The sequence below is a fragment of the Dama dama genome, chromosome 5 (assembly GCF_033118175.1).
Source record: "Dama dama isolate Ldn47 chromosome 5, ASM3311817v1, whole genome shotgun sequence".
NCBI lineage: Eukaryota > Metazoa > Chordata > Mammalia > Artiodactyla > Cervidae > Dama > Dama dama.
In genome coordinates, this window is record NC_083685.1 from 34793092 (window position 1) to 34814881 (window position 21790).

The window sequence follows — 21790 nt, forward strand, 5'->3', positions numbered from 1 at the left end:
ACAGAGTTTATAGCTGGTTCCAACACTTATTAGTTAAGTGATTCACCATATGTAGAATCGGGATAAAAGTTTATGGAGCTGCTAGCTTTAAATGAGGGAGTGCATAAAAATTCTTACTTCATTGTCTGGTTTATAGTAAGTGCTCAGTGTTTGTTAATTACTATTAAGATATTAGACAATAATTATAGTAATAAGAACAAAACTACACCTATGCCATACAACCTGAGAAGGAGTACATGATAGAGAAACTCAGCCAAATGCAGAAAATTATACTGTAACTTCTATATTAAAATAAAAAAAGATTATAAGGAACCACTTTAAATGATTCTTGTACATAGGACAATAGGAAAGTTAGACATTACTGATGAAACTGTTAAACAACATGAATAAATGGTAGTGGATTTCCTGCATTTCCAGAAAATTTCTCAACTGTCTGGTCTACTTTTCCTTAACATTGTTGCTCCTTTATTTCTTGCTAAAATATGAATTCATTTCTGTGCATGCCTTAGGAAATCTGGAGTTTATTATAATATAAGGTCTGAATATCTATGTTATTCACATCAAAGACTTAAATGAAAAAATTAAGACATTTTGTATTTCACTTGTATAAATACAGTAACAAAAACTGTTTCTCTGATGAATTTGCAATTTTAATAATGGCTTTATGAATCAGAAGAATAAATACAATTTATCTCCTTCCTATAAATCCAAATGTTATAGTGGTTCCAAAAGTGTTTTCAAATTTTAGAAGATGGTAAAAATGGATCACTTTGAAATTAGATAAGGGATAGAAGAGGTATCAAAAGGATTATCATTATATCTTAATTTCATATTGGTAAAGCACAGATTGGATTCAGGAAAAAAAATGTATTAAATAGGTTAATGTAACTATTTTCATGAGGTTGCTGATAATGATGATATCCATGAAGCTATTTATTAATTCAAAAAACATAAAATATTAAGTTATGGAAACAATGTATAACTCAAATGACTGTTGCCAAATGGTTTATATTCCACTCTACTTCTGTTTATTAAAAAGTCATTTGTGTCTAAACAAATCTTTTTGAATTAGATCTCTTTACTTCTCATTGTAAGTAAAAATTTGGATGGAAGTAGAGATTTTTTAATGTTAAAAAAAGACAAGCAAAGTAAGTTTACACAAAATCAGGAAGGCATATTTATTCAATATTAAGATCCATGTGCTGCAGTCCATGGGGTCACAAAGGGTCAGACACCTAGCAACTGAACAACAGCAGTAAAGATACATGTATCTATGATCTATTGAAACATTTCTCAAAAGCATTTTTATATAAATGAATCATTTATGTTCAAGTTGTTTTCAGGTATCAATTAAATGAGTTTTGTCTTTTGTTTTAATTAAAAATTATTCAGAGTTCAAAACATTCTGATTATTTGATATAAATTCAACAAAGTTTTACAGCAGGGCTTAAACAACATATACTTTAATTAAACAAAAGCAATGTTTCCTTTTACTCAAACTGATGAATAATCTTGATTTATATTATTAAGGAAAAAGTCTAGATTTTTTAGCATTTTCTTGGCTACATAAGTTACATAAATCAGCAACTACTTTCAAGGCATACACAAACTCTGATTCCCTTTTGTTACAATGACACTAACAACTATATTTACATTTCAAAAATTACATAAATATAGAAATAAGCTTCTACATCATGGCAAAAAATTAAATTACTAAAATTTTATATTGGTTTTCTTGAAAATCAGATGTCAATATAGAATAAAAATCTACATATTTTATTACCTGTTCCCCTCTCAAAATAAGAAAGGCAAAAAAGGTAATGTTTTCACAGCATAGAAAAAAGTTCAGCTAAATACAGAAGAAATATTAGGCATGCTAAACTCAACAGCTTTAAGAGTCACTTAAGGCAATTATTATTTTTATTTCCCTTGAAGTTGTTTTTATTCATCTTGTGAGCCCTGTATACCCTACACCATGCTGGTGTAAACATTGAAGAATAAAACCCTTGCTGTTTGATGTTCGTGATCTACCATTCTTCATGTAATCATGTGGTTATGTGAATGTGTCTATCATGGCTGATGACAGATTAGATTTAATAGAAGATTATTCAATCAACTAATTTGGTAGGTTCTTTTGTTATAGTTAAATTTTAAGGCTTTCTGACATCCTTTTCATGTCCTTCAGTTCTTACTTGAATCGCATCTCAAAGAACTTTAAAAACTGACATCTTGCTGAGAGATTTTTTTTTAAGAAATAGAACAGTATAACATAACAAGTTAATGTTAACAAGTGAGCATCTTTAATTTGAAGGAAAAAAGGAATCTATTTGTCTATATATTCTTTGATTGACTTGCTAGTCAATTTCTGACTCCTACACAGAAAACCATAGACAGGCTACAGTTACAGGTTTAAAAGAAAATTAAATGGGTACAAAATGTTAAAGTGAATTCACAGGGACTAGTTTTTATATAGTCAAAAACTCTTGTAAATAGTTTTTACAGCCTCAAATTATTGTAAAGATAATATCAGTGCACCTGGTGTTGCCCCTCTACAGAACCCCTACCACTACCACTAATTTTACATTTAAAATAACTTTGCTTATATGGCAAAAAAAAAAAAAAAAAGAGAGAGAGAGAAAAATGTGATGTATATATGAAATAAACATTTTAGCAATATTCCCAGAAACTTTCTAAAACGTTCTACTGACTGCTATCATTAATTTATGCATGTGCTCTTAAAGATAAAATTATTTATTTAATAGCATTGCTTTTTGAGCCACAGTTGGGGTCTTTCATTCAAAAGGCAGTTTTTTTTTTTTAATATAATACTTGTATTTAAAGTTTTAACATCTAAAAAAGATATTTCTTCAAGTAAAAATTCATTAATTCATAAAATTAGATGCTATGGTAAAATATATCATTTTGCTTCAACAGGAAAATAATAAATCCCTTTAAAAATAGAATTAAAAACTTCAATATTGTTTTCTATGCACATTTTATAAGAACTACTTAATGCTTTATTTGCTTCATTCAAAATATTGTATTCTAATCTATTGTATTTACATATGAAATAAGTCCTGGAGATGTGCACATTAGATTTACGTAAGAAATTTCTTAAGTTCTCAGGGTGAGCTCTGTCCTCATCTTGTGAAGTATTGCATTGTATCATAACTTGTGATGTATCTCTTCATGTATCTTAACTGTTATCTGAGTCTGTTTTAACTGTCAAATAAAGAAACCCAAGAAATCTAGACAGCCTATTGTTTACTTGTTTAGGGTAAAGTAAGTTTGTTTTACCATTTCCAGCAAAACCTCAAATCATTTGGGACAGAGGGGGAAAGTACGTGGAATTGTGCTATGTATACACCGCAGCTGGACTGTGTTTTACGGATCACTTTGATGAGTTAGCATAAGGACCTCTGAGGGAAGAAGCAAGAGCTATTTTACTTTGCATAATAAAACTTGAAAGACAGGTCTGTGATGTGGAGTGTTTCTAAATTACATCTTATTAGTGCTCCATTGATTTCTTCAGTAAAAAATGCTATAGGATGAATCTAGTCAGAGGCTTTATTAAAATCTAGAGCCTGGAGCCTGCTAATCATACTTGTACAAAACTTTTCCTTTTTAAAAATAATGAAATACTTATAGACTTCCCTGGTGGCTCAGACAGTAAAGCGTCTGCCTACAGTGCTGGACACCCGGGTTCGATCCCTGGGTCGGGAAGACCTCCTGGAGAAGGGAATGACAACCTACTCCAGTATTCTTGCCCATGCCCCTCAAAAAACAGGGGCTCCAAGAAATATTTCAATATATCTTGCTTTTAAATCCAACCTGTAGTTCCCTTGTGGCTCAGCTGGTAAAGAATTCGTCTGCAATGTGCGAGATCTTAGTTCGATCCCTGGGTTGGGAAGATCCCCTGGAGAAGGGAAAAGCTACCCACTCTAGTATTCTGGCCTGGAGAATTCCATGGACTGCAGAGTCCATGGCATTTCAAATAGTTGGACATCACTGAGAGACTTTCACTTGTTTCCCATATGACAAAAATGTTACATATACTAATAAGGGATAAATATTACATTACATACTAATAAAGGATAGTAACCTAAGTGAATATTCTGTCAAACAGGGGCTGGCCTATTTGGTTCATCTAGCTTGGGCTCTTTCCTTACAAGACTCAGATGGAGCCTGTTAATAAGGGGTAGAGACCAAGTCGGAGAAGGCAATGGCACCCCACTCCAGTACTCTTGCCTGGAAAATCCCATGGACGGAGGAGCCTGGTAGGCTGCAGTCCATGGGGTTGCAAAGAGTCGGACACGACTGAGCGACTTCACTTTCACTTTTCACTTTCATGCATTGGAGAAGGAAATGGCAACCCACTCCAGTGATCTTGCCTGGAGAATCCCAGGGATGGGGTCGCACAGAGTCGGACATGACTGAAGTGACTTAGCAGCAGCAGCAGAGACCAAGTTTGGGATCAGACAACATTATATCACTCAAGAAATAATGAGGATAGCTAACTGAACACACATACACACACAAAACACACATAACACTTGGCTGCAAGCACCTAGTAATTTTCTGTCTTAGGCATTTTATATTCCATGTGTGGGTTTACCAATATGCCAAAGAAGGTGGGAAGTACTGTTTAAAATAAAACCAAATCCAGTGAACCAGTAGTGTGTTTACTCCTTTAGAAATAAGATGAAGAAAGTTATCACATGTTTGAGTAGAAGAAACTTTAACCCTAGTAAGAATCCTGGAGTGTATGCCAACAATGAATTGCACGTATGTGTGTGTGTGCACACAGTTGTGTCTGACTCGTGATCCCAGGAACTGCAGCCCAGGAGGCTCCTCTGTCCATGGGACTTCCCAGGTGAGAATATGGAAGTGGGCTGCTATTTCCTCCTCCAGGGGATCTCCCCAACCCAGGGATTGAACCCACATCTCCTAAATTGGCAGGTCGATTCTTTACCACTGAATCACCTGGGATATGTAGTATTGAAAGTACATATTTGTTTAATAAACAATTTATGTCTGTATTTTTTTTTTTTAATTTGGTAAAGATAGTGCACTAAGCCCTGGGAGTCTAAGAATTCAAGAAGTCCTGACAATTCAGTTTCTGTTTTTGTAGAGCAGACAGGGACTTCCCTGGTGGCTCAGACGGGAAGGTCTGTCTACAATGCGGGAGACCTGGGTTCGATCCCTGGGTTGGGAAGATTCCTTGGAGAAGGAAATGGCAACCCACTCCAGTACTCTTGCCTAGAAAATCCCATGGACAGAGGAGCGTGGTGCAGGCTACTGTCCATGGGGTCGCAGAGTCAGACACGACTGAGCGATTCTTCTTTCTGTTTAGAGCAGACAGGGAAGGAAGAAGCAGCTCAGAGAAGCTGAGAAAGCAAAGGTCATGATTGCAGGATTTCTAGGTGTTTTAGGTATTCACTAAAAGCAACGCTAGACAGAAAAAGTTCCAGCTCCTGAAAATCTATAATACTTCCTGTTAGTTTATTTCTTTTTGTGGGAGGAATTAGCATATAAGAAGGAAGGGAGCAATAGAAAAATTGAACCTCACTGAACTGTGATTTTGCAAGATCTTTATCTAGGAACCATTTGGAAAAAATTTTAGCTGCTGCTCTTCATCCTGATGGTATACTTTTCCTAAAAAGGTATGAAACAACTGATATTTTCAGTTTCTGATGTGCTTGGCTTTAGATGTAACTGGACAATCTTAGTGCTAAAACTGTATCTCTATACACCTGGCCTGTCCATGAATCAAGTCACATGTATAGAGTTCTCTTGATATATGGCCAGCCAAATATATATATATATAATTTTGCTCCAACAGATTTGATAAAATATGAGGGAGAATGATATACTTAAACTTTCACAGAATGTTTATTTTTCCGTTGGAGAAGCTTTAAGGAAACATATATCGAAACCGATCCTTTCTTAATCATTTTCTTGCTATAATTTACAAAGAAAAAGAGTGCTATAGACCTCTCTTCAGACTATCAGAATGGTGCCTGCTCCTTGTTATTTAATTTTTCTTCATCCCTTGAGTGAAGCCACAGCCATTGGCTGTGCAGAGATTATGTCAGATCTGACTCTGGGTAAGTCCTTAGACTCTTACCACCATATTTTTGCAAGCACTCATTCAACTTTCCAGTGACCTATAAGAGTATCTCCAGTTGCCACCCTTGTCCTTTCCAGCCCACACAAAGTGGACCTTCCCTGAGGTCCACTTTCATAAGATTCCTGAACTCTCTATCCAAGCTGAGACATTCACTGGAATCTGTTTTACCCCTGGGGAAAGTGAAGAGTATCAAGGAAATTTAGGGGATATTATTTGTTTATTTGTCTGCTTTCGTTAGAAGGTCAAGTCCAGAGGAAGACAAAACTTTGGGTACTGTCATTTTCAGATTTTTATGTAAGTGCCTGTTACTTTCAAGGTCTACCTCTCACTGTGATGCACAGATACACTCTGCTCATCTTATTGTTTGTCATGTAATCCTTCATTGAAATACACACACACTCACAGACACCTTCCAACTATATCCATTAATTGTAAGACTAACCCTAACCCAGTCACCCCTAAACTGCTCCAATTTCCTCTCAAGAAATAGGAGTATTTTATAGGTAGATTTCTAGAGAAATGCAATCCAAGCAAACAGGAAAAATAGTTTGAGATTCTAGGCAGTAAGTTGAAATGGTGGTATTGAGGGATGATTTCAAGACTTTAAAAACATCATAAATAGCAAGTGTTACCTGTTACTGTCTTCCCTTCTGACTTTTACAGAACAAGTCCTGAGGTAGATACATAAATCAGAAATGATTTATTTCTTGTATTACTCTAAGAATCCTCTGTGCCAATTGACATTGCCCTATTTGAACCAGTTGGGATTAAACTCTAGCTGCCCTCCAGTTTGAGACAGGACAAGAGATGGGAGAGATTTGCAGATGTTATGAGCGTCAGACTGTAAATACATCTTTTCTCATCAATTGAAACCTGCTTTCAATTGTATCAAAGTTGCTATTTTAATCAGTGCAAATATTAAGAATTTCTACTTAGAGCTCTAAGTAGCCTAAATGTTAGCTGTGCCCTTTCATCTAAGTAAAAATATTTTGGCCGTTATCTTTATTCTTTTTTTATTCATGACAACTCAGTCTTCTAAGAAAGAATTCTGCTAATTTCTGTATTTGTTGTAGCTTTACTTTCTGGTCTTCTCAGTGTCTTGCACTAAGCTTTATCAAAGTCCTCTGCTCTGAACTACACTGGGCCCTTGTAGTTCTCACTTTCACCCCCCATCTACTATCAAAAAAAAAAAAAAAAAATCAGTTTTGGAAGAATTATCTAAGATTTTTCATAGGAGATCCAGTGGAAATATTCCTTCACTCATTGCCTGACTCTCTGCCACTTCATTAGTTTTGCCTTCTATCATGGCCATTCTCTTTACCCTCTGTTTTCATTCAGAGATTTTTAAAAATATGATACATGATAAATTACTGTCAAACTTACTGTTTTTATTCCTTGTAGACAAATTCTAGTAGTACTTGCACAGAAAGTTGCAATAATTACATATACTACAACAAGAAACTGACATTTAAACTTTTCTGTCTCCAGAATGGCCCTCCAAATAAAACACATTCAATTATGTAAATATCCATTCTCTCTAAGATTTGATGTGTAACCCAGCCATTATAACACATTTATAAAAATTTATAAAAAATTTATAAAAAATACATTTATTTTTAAATTTACTTTTTAATTTCTGGCTAATTAAAAAATTGATAACAAAAGTTATTAAATTCCCATGCATTGACCATATCATAAAAAATTAAGAGTATATGACCATGACCATATCATTACAATTCAAATATATATATATATATATATATATATATATATATATATATAATTTAGTCCTTTAAATAAAAATTATGAGTAAAATAATAAAACATTTGCTTTACATTTGTAGAGCACTTTTGATTAAAAAGATAATGAATTATAATTTCAATTTTTATGACATTAAATAGACATAATTGAATCTTCTGAGAATTACACACACATTTTCATATGTAATAGTCTCTTTTAATTTTTTATCTATCTGGACATTTGTATTGAGTTCAAACTGAAATACTTCATATAAGAAATTTATATTTTTAAGGTCATTACAAAATACACTTCTTAGAACTACATAATCTTTTCAACTTTAGAACTATGATTCACGGTTTGTTAATGACTTGTTGAAATTTAAGGTTTTTAAAGGAGAATTTTCTATTAACTGCCAATCTAAAAAAATTAATGTCTATTTAATATATATTGCCAGTTCACTGAAATGCACAATGAATTATTAATGGGAAAAATATGTCATTTGTTGAATATTCAGTGGACCTATTTTTGCAAAAAGTAACAGAACATGAGATATGAAATGTTTTATTTGTAAGTAAAAGTTGCTCAGTCGTGTCTGTCTCTGAGACTCCATGGACTATACAGTCCATGGGAATTCTCCAAGCCAGATAACGCGAGTGGGTAGTCTTTCCTTTCTCCAGGGGATTGTCCCAACCCAGGGATCGAACCCTGGTCTCCCACCTTGCAGGCAGATTCTTTACTAGCTGAGCTACAAGGGAAACCCATTTTATTCTTACTTGAAAGCTAAAAGGCATATAATTGTGGAATAATTGAAATCAATATATTTTAATAAACATCAGAAAATCATGTTTTATTAATTAAATTTCAAGTAATTTATATTTTCTCTAAATATCTGGGAGATAGATTAACCAAATATCTATTATGGAGTTTTAATAACCTTTAAAAAGTAAAACTTATAGTCAACAAGTGTTAATCAGTCCCTTTCAGAAGCTTAGGGATTACTTTACTGGGGGAGGCAGGGGTGTAACACGCCCTCTCTCATCTTTCAGGAATTTTAGTTCAACAAAACTATATTCACAAATAGAGCTAATAGATACAAGGCATATAGAATGGCTGCATGCTTCTCTACAGTTTTTTGCACCATCTCCTGAATAAGCACTCACATTCAAGGAAGAGACAAGAATGCAAGCTTGTTTCATTAGCCAGACACAACACCTTACAGACCATTATGATTTCAATCAACTGTATGTAGTATTGTATGTCTGGTTTAGTCCAGGCACAGGTTCATCTTTTGATTTTTATAGAGAAAGAATGGATAAATGAAACCCAAAGAAGGTATTTTCAATAATAACCTCTTCTAAGCTCTCCTGCTATAGAGTAATATATGAATAGAAGTAATAGTATGTGACCTGGGCAATGTCACTCAGAACGGGGTGGAATTCAGCTAGGGAACTGGATGAGTGAGTGGTACCAGATTTCATTCTCAGGCATTTATAAAAATGGAAATTAATCTCCTGAAATTAAAATTCCTCAGGCTACTAGGAAACAAACCTACTTCAGGCTCTGAAGAATTTTTAAAGTGCTGAGAACTTCAAATTGTCTTAAAAAATGAATGACTTTCCAAATATTTTGAAGACTGATTAGCTTTTTTTTTTAAAACTGCATGATTATAAGTATCAATCTTTTAATGTAGATTTAGGAAGTAGTTTTCTCTAAAGTTCTTTGATTTTTATTTACTTTACAGATGAAAGAAGCCTGAGAATTATAGATCTAAAAAAATGAAAATAAAGGAGAAAACAACAAAAACTTTTAGCTAAACTGTAGCTAATCACAGGGTAGCCCCTGCTACAGTATAGATGATGAGTAGTTCTGACATTTCTATCATGGGCAACATAATATTCACACATTATGTTGTCCCAGCTCCTAGAAAGAAAGGGATTAAGCTAAATTCACAATAGCCAATGGGAAATGGTGTTGCTGGGACAATCAGGCTGGGATCTGTCAGGAGACATAAGTTCTTCTTAAAGCTACTTACTGCTTCCACACACATAGCCATTCCTGTGTATTTGATGCTGTGCCCATCACCTGTCAGATATTGTGTTAACTGCTTAGAATCAGGTGCATAAGAAATGCCATCCTCCCTCAGTACTATGTGGTCAGATTTAGGAACAAGTGTAACACTAACTTCTTTATTTCTATTCTTATGAGAAACATGAATGAAGTGCCTTCCAGTTTTTAAGGACTAAGGACAAAAAATCTTGCACAAGTCCGTGTGTCTCTTAAACACCGACTCAAGAGTTAGTGTTACTTGCTCAGTCACGTCAGACTCTTTGTGACCCTATTGATGGGCCGACTAGGCTCCTTTGTCTATGGAATTCTCCAAGCAAAAATAGAGTGGGTAGCCATTCCCTTCTCCTGGAGATCTTCCCAAATCAGGTCTCCTGCATTGCAGGCAGATTGTTTACCATCTGAACCAGCAGAGAAGGGGAAATGTGAAGATGTACAAAGTAAGAATAGCTGTTGGGCCAGGAAACATAACAATTTAGACTATAAATTAGCCACATGGCCGAATCACCAAACTCCCAGTTTCTTGAAAGATACAGATAAAGTCCTGACACACATTCCTAAGTTGGTTTTATTGGAAGTGGACTCCAGCAGATGAAAACTGCTGATCGCAAGAACATAGACCCTGCTGCTGTTGCTGCCGCTAAGTCGCTTCAGTCATGTCCGACTCTGTGCGACCCCACAGACAGCAGCCCACCAGGCTCCCCTGTCACTGGGATTCTCCAGGCAAGAACACTGGAGTGGGTTGCCATTTCCTCCTCCAATGCATGAAAGTGAAAAGTGAAAGTGAAGTCACTCAGTCGTGTCTGACTCAAAGCGACCCCATGGACTGCAGCCCACCAGGCTCCTCCGTCCATGGGATTTGCCAGGCAAGAGTACTGGAGTGGGGTGCCAATGCCTTCTCCAAACATAGACCCTAGATTGGTTGAAAACAGAAGGTTGACAATGCTTAAAACTTCATATTGATACCAACTAATATGGGAATTATTCACAAGCTGATCACATCCTGGTCCATGAACACTATAAAACCCCTCACTACGCACTCCAGGGCAGGTCACAGTCGTGAGGACATTAGCCTACTGTGGCCTCCTTTGCCTGACAAATCAATAAAAGCTAACCTTTTTTTACTTCACCCAAATCTTTGTTTCCACATTTCTATTTAACACTGGTGAACAGAGTTCACGTTTCGACAATGGACATAAAATCCTGACACTTGTCCAGAAGCTTTTCAGACATGGAAAATATAAATAATTTGAAATGAGAGAGTAGCTATCTGAGAGAAAAAAAAATTAGTGTGATGATGAAACAGATCAAGACCCTATGGTCCTTGCCCCCATGTCCTCAGCCTGCCTTTTGTCTGTGGAAAAGCTTTAGTCAAAGAATAAGTTTAATCAGAGAAGTGAGAGAAAAGCAGAAACAAAGAAAACCATCAAAGGAGAATGAAAAATAATAGTTTAGCCACTAAGCATAGTCAAGGACCTCTAATGCCTCTTCAGACAGTGCTAAATCATATCCAACTATTGTGACGCTATGGACTGTAGCCTGCCAGGCTCCTTTGTCCATGGGATTCTCCAGGCAAGAATACTGGAGTGGTTTGCCATTTCCTTCTCCAGGGGATCTTCCCAACCCAGGAAATGAACCCAGGTCTCCAGCATTGCAGGAAGATTCTTTACCAACTGAGCTATGCAGGAAGCCCTCCTCAAAGGCTATAGATAATATTTGGAGCCATATCTGTGAGCTATCTTATAGATACTGAAACCCCCACCAGATGGAAGAAGTTAACAACATAATGACCAGACTGTAGTAGCCATGACATGAGCTGCCACGATTCCGAGAACTGACCTCAAAGAAATGGGAACAAACTGACCCTGGAACTAAAGACTAACTGTACTTAAAACAATCAAAATGACCCTGGTTTGACCACCAATGACCAATATCAAGATGACTATCAAGATGACTGATGGTGCTGTTTCTGCTTATATTCCCCTCCCTGTGACTATAAAAGCTCTTGTGCCCTGATTGTCAAGTTTGAGCAAGGGAATTGGTCTTTGGACAGGCATCCCCCCTCTCCCCTGGTTGCCTGCTAGCATCCAAGATAAAGCACACTTTCCTTTCCACCAATCTGGTTTCTTTAATGGATTTTGAGTAGTGAACAACCAGACCTGGGTTTGGTAACAATGAAGGGTCAGAGGAAGAAAACTAATATTAACTAAATACATATTATGTGTCAGACCTTCTGTCTGGCCTAGGATTTACACCAAATACAATAGTCAGAAAATAGTCTAAAATACTGAAAAATACAATTCATAAAAAGAGCAATCTCATAACACAAGCCGCATTTGGGTAGGATAAAATGTTTCATGAATTGCTAGGAGAAAAGACTTTATCCCTCAGGTTCTCCTCATATGGAATAAATCCTCATTATGTTAAAAATTCTTTACATATTTAACAGTTTATTTTTGGAAACACATGCTAATTTTTCCTCTTCACTTTAGTAATAGTGATAATTACTGTGAAATGTAATAGGAATGATGATGATCATTCACATTCCTTAAAATGGGACTCTATATACTGGTGGAGCTTCGTAGTGACTCAGGAGCAGGTGGCTTCTGCAATGCAGGAGACCTGGGTTGGGAAGATCCCCTGAAGAACGGGACAGCTATCCACTCGGGTATTCTCGCCTGGAGAATCCCATGAACAGAGGAGCCTGATGGGCTACAGTCCATGAGGTCACAAAGAGTCGTACACAACTGAACGACTAAGTATGCATGCCTATGCTGGTAGAATTGCTATAATTTAATTTAGAATTCTTACAAATATTGACAAAACATCTATGTATTTGACTATGTATGTATAAAATAAATAAAGGAACTTAGAAATATCCTCAAGCATACTTTTCAGTGTTTCTTATAAAATATAGAAATAACCAAAAAATTTTGCTTTACATGTGTTAACCTTATTTGCATAATCTTCCAATAATTATTAGCTGTGACTTCAGCTATGTAGTCATAATTCTGACCCTAAAAAGATATGTTCTGACAGCATATCAATTATACATACAAACACAGAATCACACATGGTATTTACTGCATCCAGACAAAGTTAACTTCCTAACTCTGGTAGCTATTTTATAACTTACTTGCTATAAAGGAAAAAATACCCCAAATGATATACTATTAACCATAGTAGTGTTATAGATAGGAATTTTGACTCAAATAATTGTATTAATAGTGCACTTTAGAAAAATTAGCCAAGTTGATAACAGTATATTAAACACAATAGGGAAGAGGATAATGAGATAAATAAAAGTAAATGCTACATATTAAAAGATTTACTAGTAAAAATTTATCAGCAACTTGAAGATAGCAAAAGGATATTTATTAAACATAACACTCAATGTCAATTAAATAAAATTTTGTCCTCATCAAATAAGGATGAAAACATTACATGTTTTTAGGTATCTCAGCAGGTGGGACCATTTTCAGTTTCTATGCTGATTTCTTCAGTTTCTGAACTCTCCTAGTGCTTGCAGTCAGACATAAAGATTATTTCTTTATGCAAATACTTTTCAAATATGCTGAATTTTCATTGAGTTCTACTTATCTTCCATGAAAACAGTTAATAAATGTGAAGCACATTATAATCACTTTATTGCTGAGCACATAATAGGCATTCTGAAAATAACAAACAATTGCTTGACAAATATATTAAACTCTTTTAAACATACACTTGGCCGCCCAAAGAACAGTTTCTACATAAAACCTTGACTGTGAGCCACAACTGTTATTTATGAATTTCCCTTTTTATTTTTGCGAGTTGAATTTTGTACGGTTTCAGAATTCTTAAACTCTAACTTTTATACAAGATAATTTTCACTTTAATTCAAAGGGAGCAAATATACATAAAGGTCAATAATGGCCCATATAAAATTTGTTATGCAGTCTCCCCTCAACCAAATCCCCTTGAAAAAGTTAATACAATATTAGTTTGGTTCAGATTCACTAATATTGCTAAGCAATACTTTGTATTTTTTAAATAAATCAATAAAATATGTAGTTTTAGAAATTGTAAATATCCAAAGTCTCCCACTTTAAACATTTAAACCATTTCTGTGAAACTCTAAAGTGATGTCATTAGAACTATTTACTTTTTTACTTCTTGTGAATACACAGAGAGACGGGAATGAGTAAACATGTTTTCTCAAAGTGCAGACCTTAAATATTTCATTTTAACTTACTATACATCCTGATACAATGTTATATTTGTTTCTTTATGGGCAAAATGATACAAGAATGTTATTATAATAATTTGAATGGATTTTGCTGAGTGGTTCTCTTCTCTGAGATGAACTTAACCAAGCTCAAATTTTAGCATCTTGCAGAAACCTAATCAGAAGAACTTAAAGACAATTTGCAAAAGTATTAAATGTAAAACTGATTTAAAAATGCAACCATACCTTTGTAAATTCACTTCTCCACTATACATAAGAGGGACTAGAAGACAGAAAATTCATCACTAATGTTGATAAGAAAAAGTTCATCAAGCAGATGAAACAAAGTTAATCAAAGTGCAATTATGTATGTATTTGTTGTATAACAGAGTTTTTCTTTCGGTGCTTCCCCATGACTTTCTATCAAAATTAGAGAGAAATCTAAAAGTTGATGCTTATCCGATCACTCACCGTATGTGGGTGATGAGGAGTGTGGTGGTGGGAATGAAGAAATCGTCCACCCTGTCAAACTGCTTTCCCACAGGCTGGGTGTGGATGGTGTGGTGTGGTACATTCCCACTGGCCAGGGTTATCACCTAAACAGAACATTGTGTTTAGATCTCGACCAAGCATATCCTTAATAGGAACAGAGATGAAATAAATCTTTGTCATTTGTTTGTGTAGACTCTTTATTTTAAAAATTAATAGGAAATGGCAACCCACTCCAGTACGTTTGCCTAGAAAATCCCATGGACGGAGGAACCTGGTGTCCATGGGGTCGCAAAGAGTCGGACACGACTGAGCGACTACACCTTATTAAGCAAATTGGAATTCTGTTTGCTTATTTCAATGTAAAAACTTCTGTTTCTAAAAAGGAAAAAATGGAAAACATTTTTTTCTTGAACAACTTCTGCTTAAAATATAAAATAAATTTGCATATTGATAACTTCTATATTATAAAAATGTTACTGCTTTTATAAGAAATATAAAAACAAGCATACATATGATGCAAATTATTAAATTTGTTTCTTTTTCTTTGTTCCTCCCTTTTCCTTCCTTCCTTCATAGCTTTATTGAGGAGTAAATGATACGTAAAAAACTCCCCTCCTATAGAACAGAGTTGGAAACATAGGACAGAAAACTCCAAAATATATCACTTGAAATATTTTTGCTGTTAGAAGTCTTAGGTTACATTACATTTTATTTTTTTCCTCTAATAAATTGAAAATATTAGATTTAAGCAAGTTTAATCAAAGAGATTTTTTTCAAATATTCACCATTAATTGATTTTAAAACTTTCATAATTCTTTAAAGAAAAGATCACTACATTTAAGCTCTTTTATCCCATTTTGCACCAAATTCTTTGTTTTTCCTTCTGATTTCTCATACCTCTACGTTTGTCCTATTGTCTCTGCCTCACAGCCATTGTTCTGTATGAGCCTTTTAATGTACTGTCTCGCCTTTATTTTGCTTCTTTTAAACCCTTTCTACGTGTGGTTACCAAATTAAACATCCCAAACTACTGACTGCCTAATAGACTTTCCTCCCCCAAAACTGAGAGTCTTCCTTTGGTTTTTAAGACAGAAGTAAATAGCTTTTTTATTTTTAGTTCTTTTCCCTGAAAGGTTACGTTTTCTTCATTGCAATGAGTATACTTTCATTGAGTTCCATTGGAAATAGCCAAGTTCAAGAAAATAGATTAATTATTAAAACAGTCAAGATAGGTTCAGTCATGTTACAATCAAAAACAAAAACAGAACAGAAACAAATCTTTACTTCTTTATTTTTTAAAAATAAGCATTTCGTTTTATACCTGTTACTTTCCCAGTGGTCTTTGGCAGGATATCTATTGCTTTTAGTATTTTTATTCTGTTTTCCATGAAGAAAGAACAGTCAACTACCATGAATATTTCCATTCATGGAAGACTTATTTTGCCAGAACTAATCATATGGCTCCACCCAACCAAAAATATGCCTCTCCCCTGCCATGTGCCCAGGAAGAGAGAACCAATGTACGTGATTAAACTTTAAAGGCATTGTACCTATTTTATTCATGATTATCTTATTAATGAGTATCAGTGAGAAAGTCCTCACTGGATTTCAGCCACTTATAATAATGTCTACAAGGCAGTAATAAAACTCAACAGGGTTATAACAAAGGAACTCTCCAAAATTTTTCCCATTAGGTTGTACAGAGGTACATATTTCTCAGTATGCATGTACATGCATTTGAAATTAATAATAGTACTGACTGACGATAGCAATAATAATACTGAGAGTTTGCTATATGTTAATATGTGTTCTAAGTAGTTTAGAGGCATCATGGAAATTAATACTCAAACAACACTATAATGTGTGTATGGCATCCCACATCATTCACACTCCTGAAGGCCGATTAACTGAACCTCTCTTCTGCACTTGTTGTTGTCTTAGATTGTAAAATATGCAAAGCCACACCCCCAGTTCCCTTCAGTCCGGACTTTTTCCCCTGATGGGTCAAGGCCCTTCTCGCTCCTGGAATTGAGCAGGAAGTGGTGAATTGCCAGGTTTGTGACTGAGTCTACTGACTGTAAGGACACAGGCTGATCTGGGATGTGCTTTGATCAACAGGTGCAACCTTGCAAAAGTCCCGGCTCATTTCTTTTTTTTTTTTTTTAATTTTTTTATTAGTTGGAGGCTAATTACTTCACAACATTTCAGTGGGTTTTGTCATACATTGATATGAATCAGCCATAGATTTACACGTATTCCCCATCCCGATCCCGTCTTGTCCTGCTGCCTGCCTCCCTGTGTGTGATGGTGCAGTAAACAGACGCCCCTTCCCACTGTCGTCTCATCTGACTGGGCCTATGTCCTGGCCAATAGAAGAATGCAAGGACTTTATTCCAAGTTGTTCACTGGAGATATTTTCTTGTCCAGTTGTTGTGTATTTGTAGTACAGACACTGCATTTATGTCGTAAAACTGCAGATGACTGACACATGAGTTTTAGAATATTATGGAATTTCTTGTTTTCATAAGATATAAATGCCCATTAAAAAGAAAAAAAGGTAATTATGATAAATCTTTGAGACTTTATCTTTAGAACAGTAGATGGAAAATTATTGTCTAAAATACTTAAAATTAAGACAGTTTATGGGTTTATATTAATTAATTATAAATATCACATAAAATAATACATAATAAATGTTGCTTTCAGACCAGACAAAGACATACAGATTTAGTTATATTTTCAATGTGAAAACAATAGAGAAGGGCTTTCAGATCCTTCATAAAATGTTGTGCATGTTCAAATTTAAGAGGGTAACATTATAAGATACAAAACATTAGAGCTAAGCATTACTTCCTAGCCTCATACCCTAATAGTCTCTAGATGTGAGTCTCTTTCACCATCATGGCACAGGGATGCTAGCAAAACTGAGAGCTTGACCATGGTTTTCGGTTTCAATTCAATTTTTCCAAAGGAAAATCAGTTCTCTTTTTCAAATAAATCTTAAACCCCATTATTTTGGAAGACATTTCCTGATAATCCTATTGGGAGACAATTATCCATACATATTTTGACATTTCTGCTGAGTCATGTCTTTCTGAGCAAAAAAGTTTGGTTAAAAGATGATGGCATAGCAAAAATGCCTTTGGAAGCTGGAGATGGAGTATTGCTCCTGAGAGATTTAGGGACTTAATTCCTCTGAGCCAATTACTACATTGCCAGGATACTGACATACTCCTCCACTCCAGGAGAAGATTTGTATATATTTCAGAGTAACAATCTCTATTTCTCACATGAGATGGTGGACTGAGGTGCTAGCCACCTAAAATAACTTAGAGACTCATGATTGAGTCAGTAGAACTGTGCTGGTTATTCAGGGTAACTCTAAACTCTCTCCGCATTACCCCACAGGGGTAGGGGCTGCAGAATAAATGCTAACAGGTTCCATGGGGAAGAGACAGTCTGTTCTCTGATTCAGAGACCCTGTCTTTCCTGTCAGTATATCTATATATCTGTTTATCTATTACCAACTTATCTGTTACCTATTTATATATCATCTATCTGTCTTATACATACATAAATACACACACATACACACACTCTTCATGTAAGTAAATTTTATTGTATGTCATATTTTAAGAGTAATTCTCAAATACTATATTTTATTTTATATTTTTAGATGTGAGACTAACCTTTCACTTCTACCCAGCAAATATTTTAAAAATTTACTAAATCTTATTAGCATATTTTTACTAGACATTCAGGGGAAAATAACCCATTTTTAGATGGTTAGATAGTGTGTGGGATGATTCTTAACACCTCTACAAAAGTCATTGCCAAAATGTGTATATATATATGTATATATATATATATCTGTCAATTTCAAATCATAAACAAATTCCACAAAAATGACAGTAAGTATTCCTCAGTTAGAAATGAACCAGCACTCAGATAGTAACATCCTGTGTGTTTGGAGAAAACTGAAGACCTGCTTTGAGACTTTGTCGAACTCTTCCAGGCTCTACTTCACAAGCTACACTCCCCAGATCCCTTTCTAAAGAGATGAAAACAAGAAAATTCGAGGGAAGTTGGAAATTGCCAAACAATTCATCATAATCACCACCCCCATCCCCCACTCCACCACCCCGCAGTGGCTTCAGTTTTGTCATTATAGGTTATTCCTTTGGCATATAAATCTAATGTTTGGAACATCTAAATCAAAATATTTCCTAACCAAAAATGTATTTGTGTATCAACATTTTTTCCCCTTTTCTGTGAAGATCTAGATGAAAGAACATCATTGTTAAATGGTTAAATGCCCAATTAGATACTGAAAGTCTTAAAGATCATCACTTTCTCAGATACACTGAAAGGGACTTACCTGCAGTGTTGGAGAAGTCTTTTCCATTGTACCCCAGCTGAGCACCCAGACCTGGTCATGAGATTTATCATAGTGTAATTTAACTGGAACAGGGTCTGTGCTCACTGCCTGTAACAGATAGGGGTTGAAAAAGTTTTCAGACCAAAATATGAGTTTAAAACTTGGCCAGAAATAATATAAAAATTCATGAGCTTAGATGTAGTATTAATAAACGTATGTTGCTCATAGATGCACCTAGAGATTGTCATACTGAGTGAAGTTAAGTCAGACAGAGGAGAAATATCACATGACATCCCTTATATACAGATTCTAAAAAGAAATGGTACAAATGAATTTATTTACAAAACAGAAACAGACTCACAGACTTAGAGAATGAATTTATGGTTGCATGGAAGGTAGGGATAGTTAGGGAGTTTAGGATCAAACCTACACACAGCTGTATTTTAAATGGATGAAAAACAAAGTCCTACAACACAGTCCAGGAAACTGCTCAATGTTATGTGGCAGTTTTGATGGGAGGGGAGTTTGGGGGAGAATGGATAGATGTATATGTATGACTGAGTCCCTTTGCAGTCCATCTGAAGCTATTAGAGCACTTCTAATTGGCTATACTCCAATATAAAATTAAAAGTTTAAGAATGCATGTTGCCAATTAATTTTCTAAATCCTATTTTGATTAATTTGGAAATATGATTCCTTACATGAGTATATTTTTACATGATTTTATATAGTCTTATATTCATTCATTATGTATGCAAATTGTGTTTAACAGAGAAGCTATTTAGGAACTTAAGGTATAAATGATTAATATGTGCATTTTAATCAGTTGTTGAGTACAGGTAAGAACTATATTTATACTATTAGATTTTTCTATCCCAATGCTAGTTATGGGATTTGACCATTAATAATGCTAAAATACCAACAATCTAATATATAGTTGCAACTATAATGACAAATTACCTAATTTAGTTTCTTTAATGAGAAATCTAAAAGTACAGAAAAAAAAAGAAGTGGCTTTTTGTACTATACTTGAGACAATAAATGCATTTTTCTGCTAATATTTTTACCTAGCATTTACGGAAAACAAAACTTCCAAAACATAAATTGCTGCCTGGAAGTTATTGCACTCACCTTAATTCCAAGCTATTGATATTATAAGCTAACACCCCATTGCAGTAATTTCCTATAATAGTTACATATTTTCTAATATAATACATAAAACAAATTGTATTCAATAAAACAACCCTTATCCAATATTGAAAGCATTTTTTTTTCCCCCCAGACCTCTATTGAATGACCTTAGAGAATTTCCCAAGTTAGTTCATAATGTAATCCTCTTCTCAATGGGCTAAAAGTAAACAATAATTGTTGAGTATATAGAGATTCATATTTTAACTATCACAACAGCAACTTGGTTTTACTGAAGTATTTCTTTTCTAAAATGTTGGCCTGTATTTTAGCTATTTAAAATTCTCAATACATAGCATTTGAAGTAACTATTAGATTTCTGAAAAGACCTGTTTAAACATTTCTGTGTTGGTGTCTTCAGCCCTTTTTTTCTAACTAACAGAGCCATTAAAATACTTTGGTTTCAGGTGGGCACCGATGTTATTGGGGAAGGTAGTCCACTTGGTGAGCAGCAGAGATTCAAGTCAATGACTAAGCTTATTCCCCTTTGACAAGTGTGAAATTTCCCAGCCTTCATAGAGATGAGGGGAGTCACTTGGCATCCTAGTTAAGATGATGAATGATATTTGAAAATAAAGCATTTCCATGGAAAGAGATAATGGCAGGAGACTTCCATGCATCATACTTTCTTTTCTTCCTGCTTGGGATGCTATCATTTGAAGATATTAATCCTCAACTTCTAAAGACTTCACACTCCATTTTACACTAGTGTAGCTCAGCAGGTAAAGACTCCACCTGCAATGCAGGAGACACAGATAGCACAGTTTTGATCCCTGGGTTGGGAAGATCCTTTGGGGAGGAAATGGCAACCTACTCCAGTATTCTTGCCGGGGATATTACATAGACAGAGGAGCCTGGTGGGTTACTGTCCATGAGATCACAAAGAGTTGGACATGACTGAGCAACTAAGCACAAAGCAAAATGCCTTTGATTTTTCATATTTTCCCTTTTATGTTAAACTTGATCTATTTATGATTATGATGAACTATAGTCGGAGGTCCATAACATTGTACAGGAGACAGGAATCAAGACCATCCCCATGGAAAAGAAATGCAAAAAAGCAAAATGGCTGTCTGAGGAGGCCTTACAAATAGCTGTGAATGGAAGAGAAGTGAAAAGTAAATGAGAAAAGAAAAGATATACCCATTCTTTTTTTGAATGCAGAGTTCCAAAGGATAGCAAGGAGAGATAAGAAAGCCTTCCTCAGTGATCAATGCAAAGAAATAGAGGAAAACAACAGAATGGGAAAGACTAGAGATCTCTTCAAGAAAATTAGAGATACGAGGGGAACATTTCATGCACAGATGGGCTCGATAAAGGACAGAAATGGTAGGGACCTAACAGAAGCAGAAGATATTAAGAAGAGGTGGCAAGAATACACAGAAGAACTGTACAAAAAAGATCTTCACGATCCAGATTATCACGATGGTGTGATCACTCACCTAGAGCCAGACATCCTGGAATGTGAAGTCAAGTGGGCCTTAGAAAGCATCGCTACAAACAAAGCTAGTGGAGGTGATGGAATTCCAGTTGAGCTATTTCAAATCCTAGAAGATGATGCTGTGAAAGTGCTGCACTCAATATGCCAGCA

At 35.1% G+C, this 21790-nt stretch overlaps 1 protein-coding gene across 1 annotated transcript in view; it reads right to left on the minus strand.

Moving 5' to 3' along the window:
- The window catches only part of FSTL5 (follistatin like 5), an 864841-nt gene that overhangs the window by 49406 nt on the left and 793645 nt on the right, over window positions 1-21790 (minus strand). Inside the window, exons 14-15 of the mRNA XM_061140881.1 lie at window positions 19012-19119; window positions 14613-14737 (exon numbers count right to left, since the gene is read on the minus strand). Coding sequence (XP_060996864.1) covers window positions 14613-14737; window positions 19012-19119 — 233 coding nt within the window. The remainder of the gene's footprint in view (window positions 1-14612; window positions 14738-19011; window positions 19120-21790) is intronic.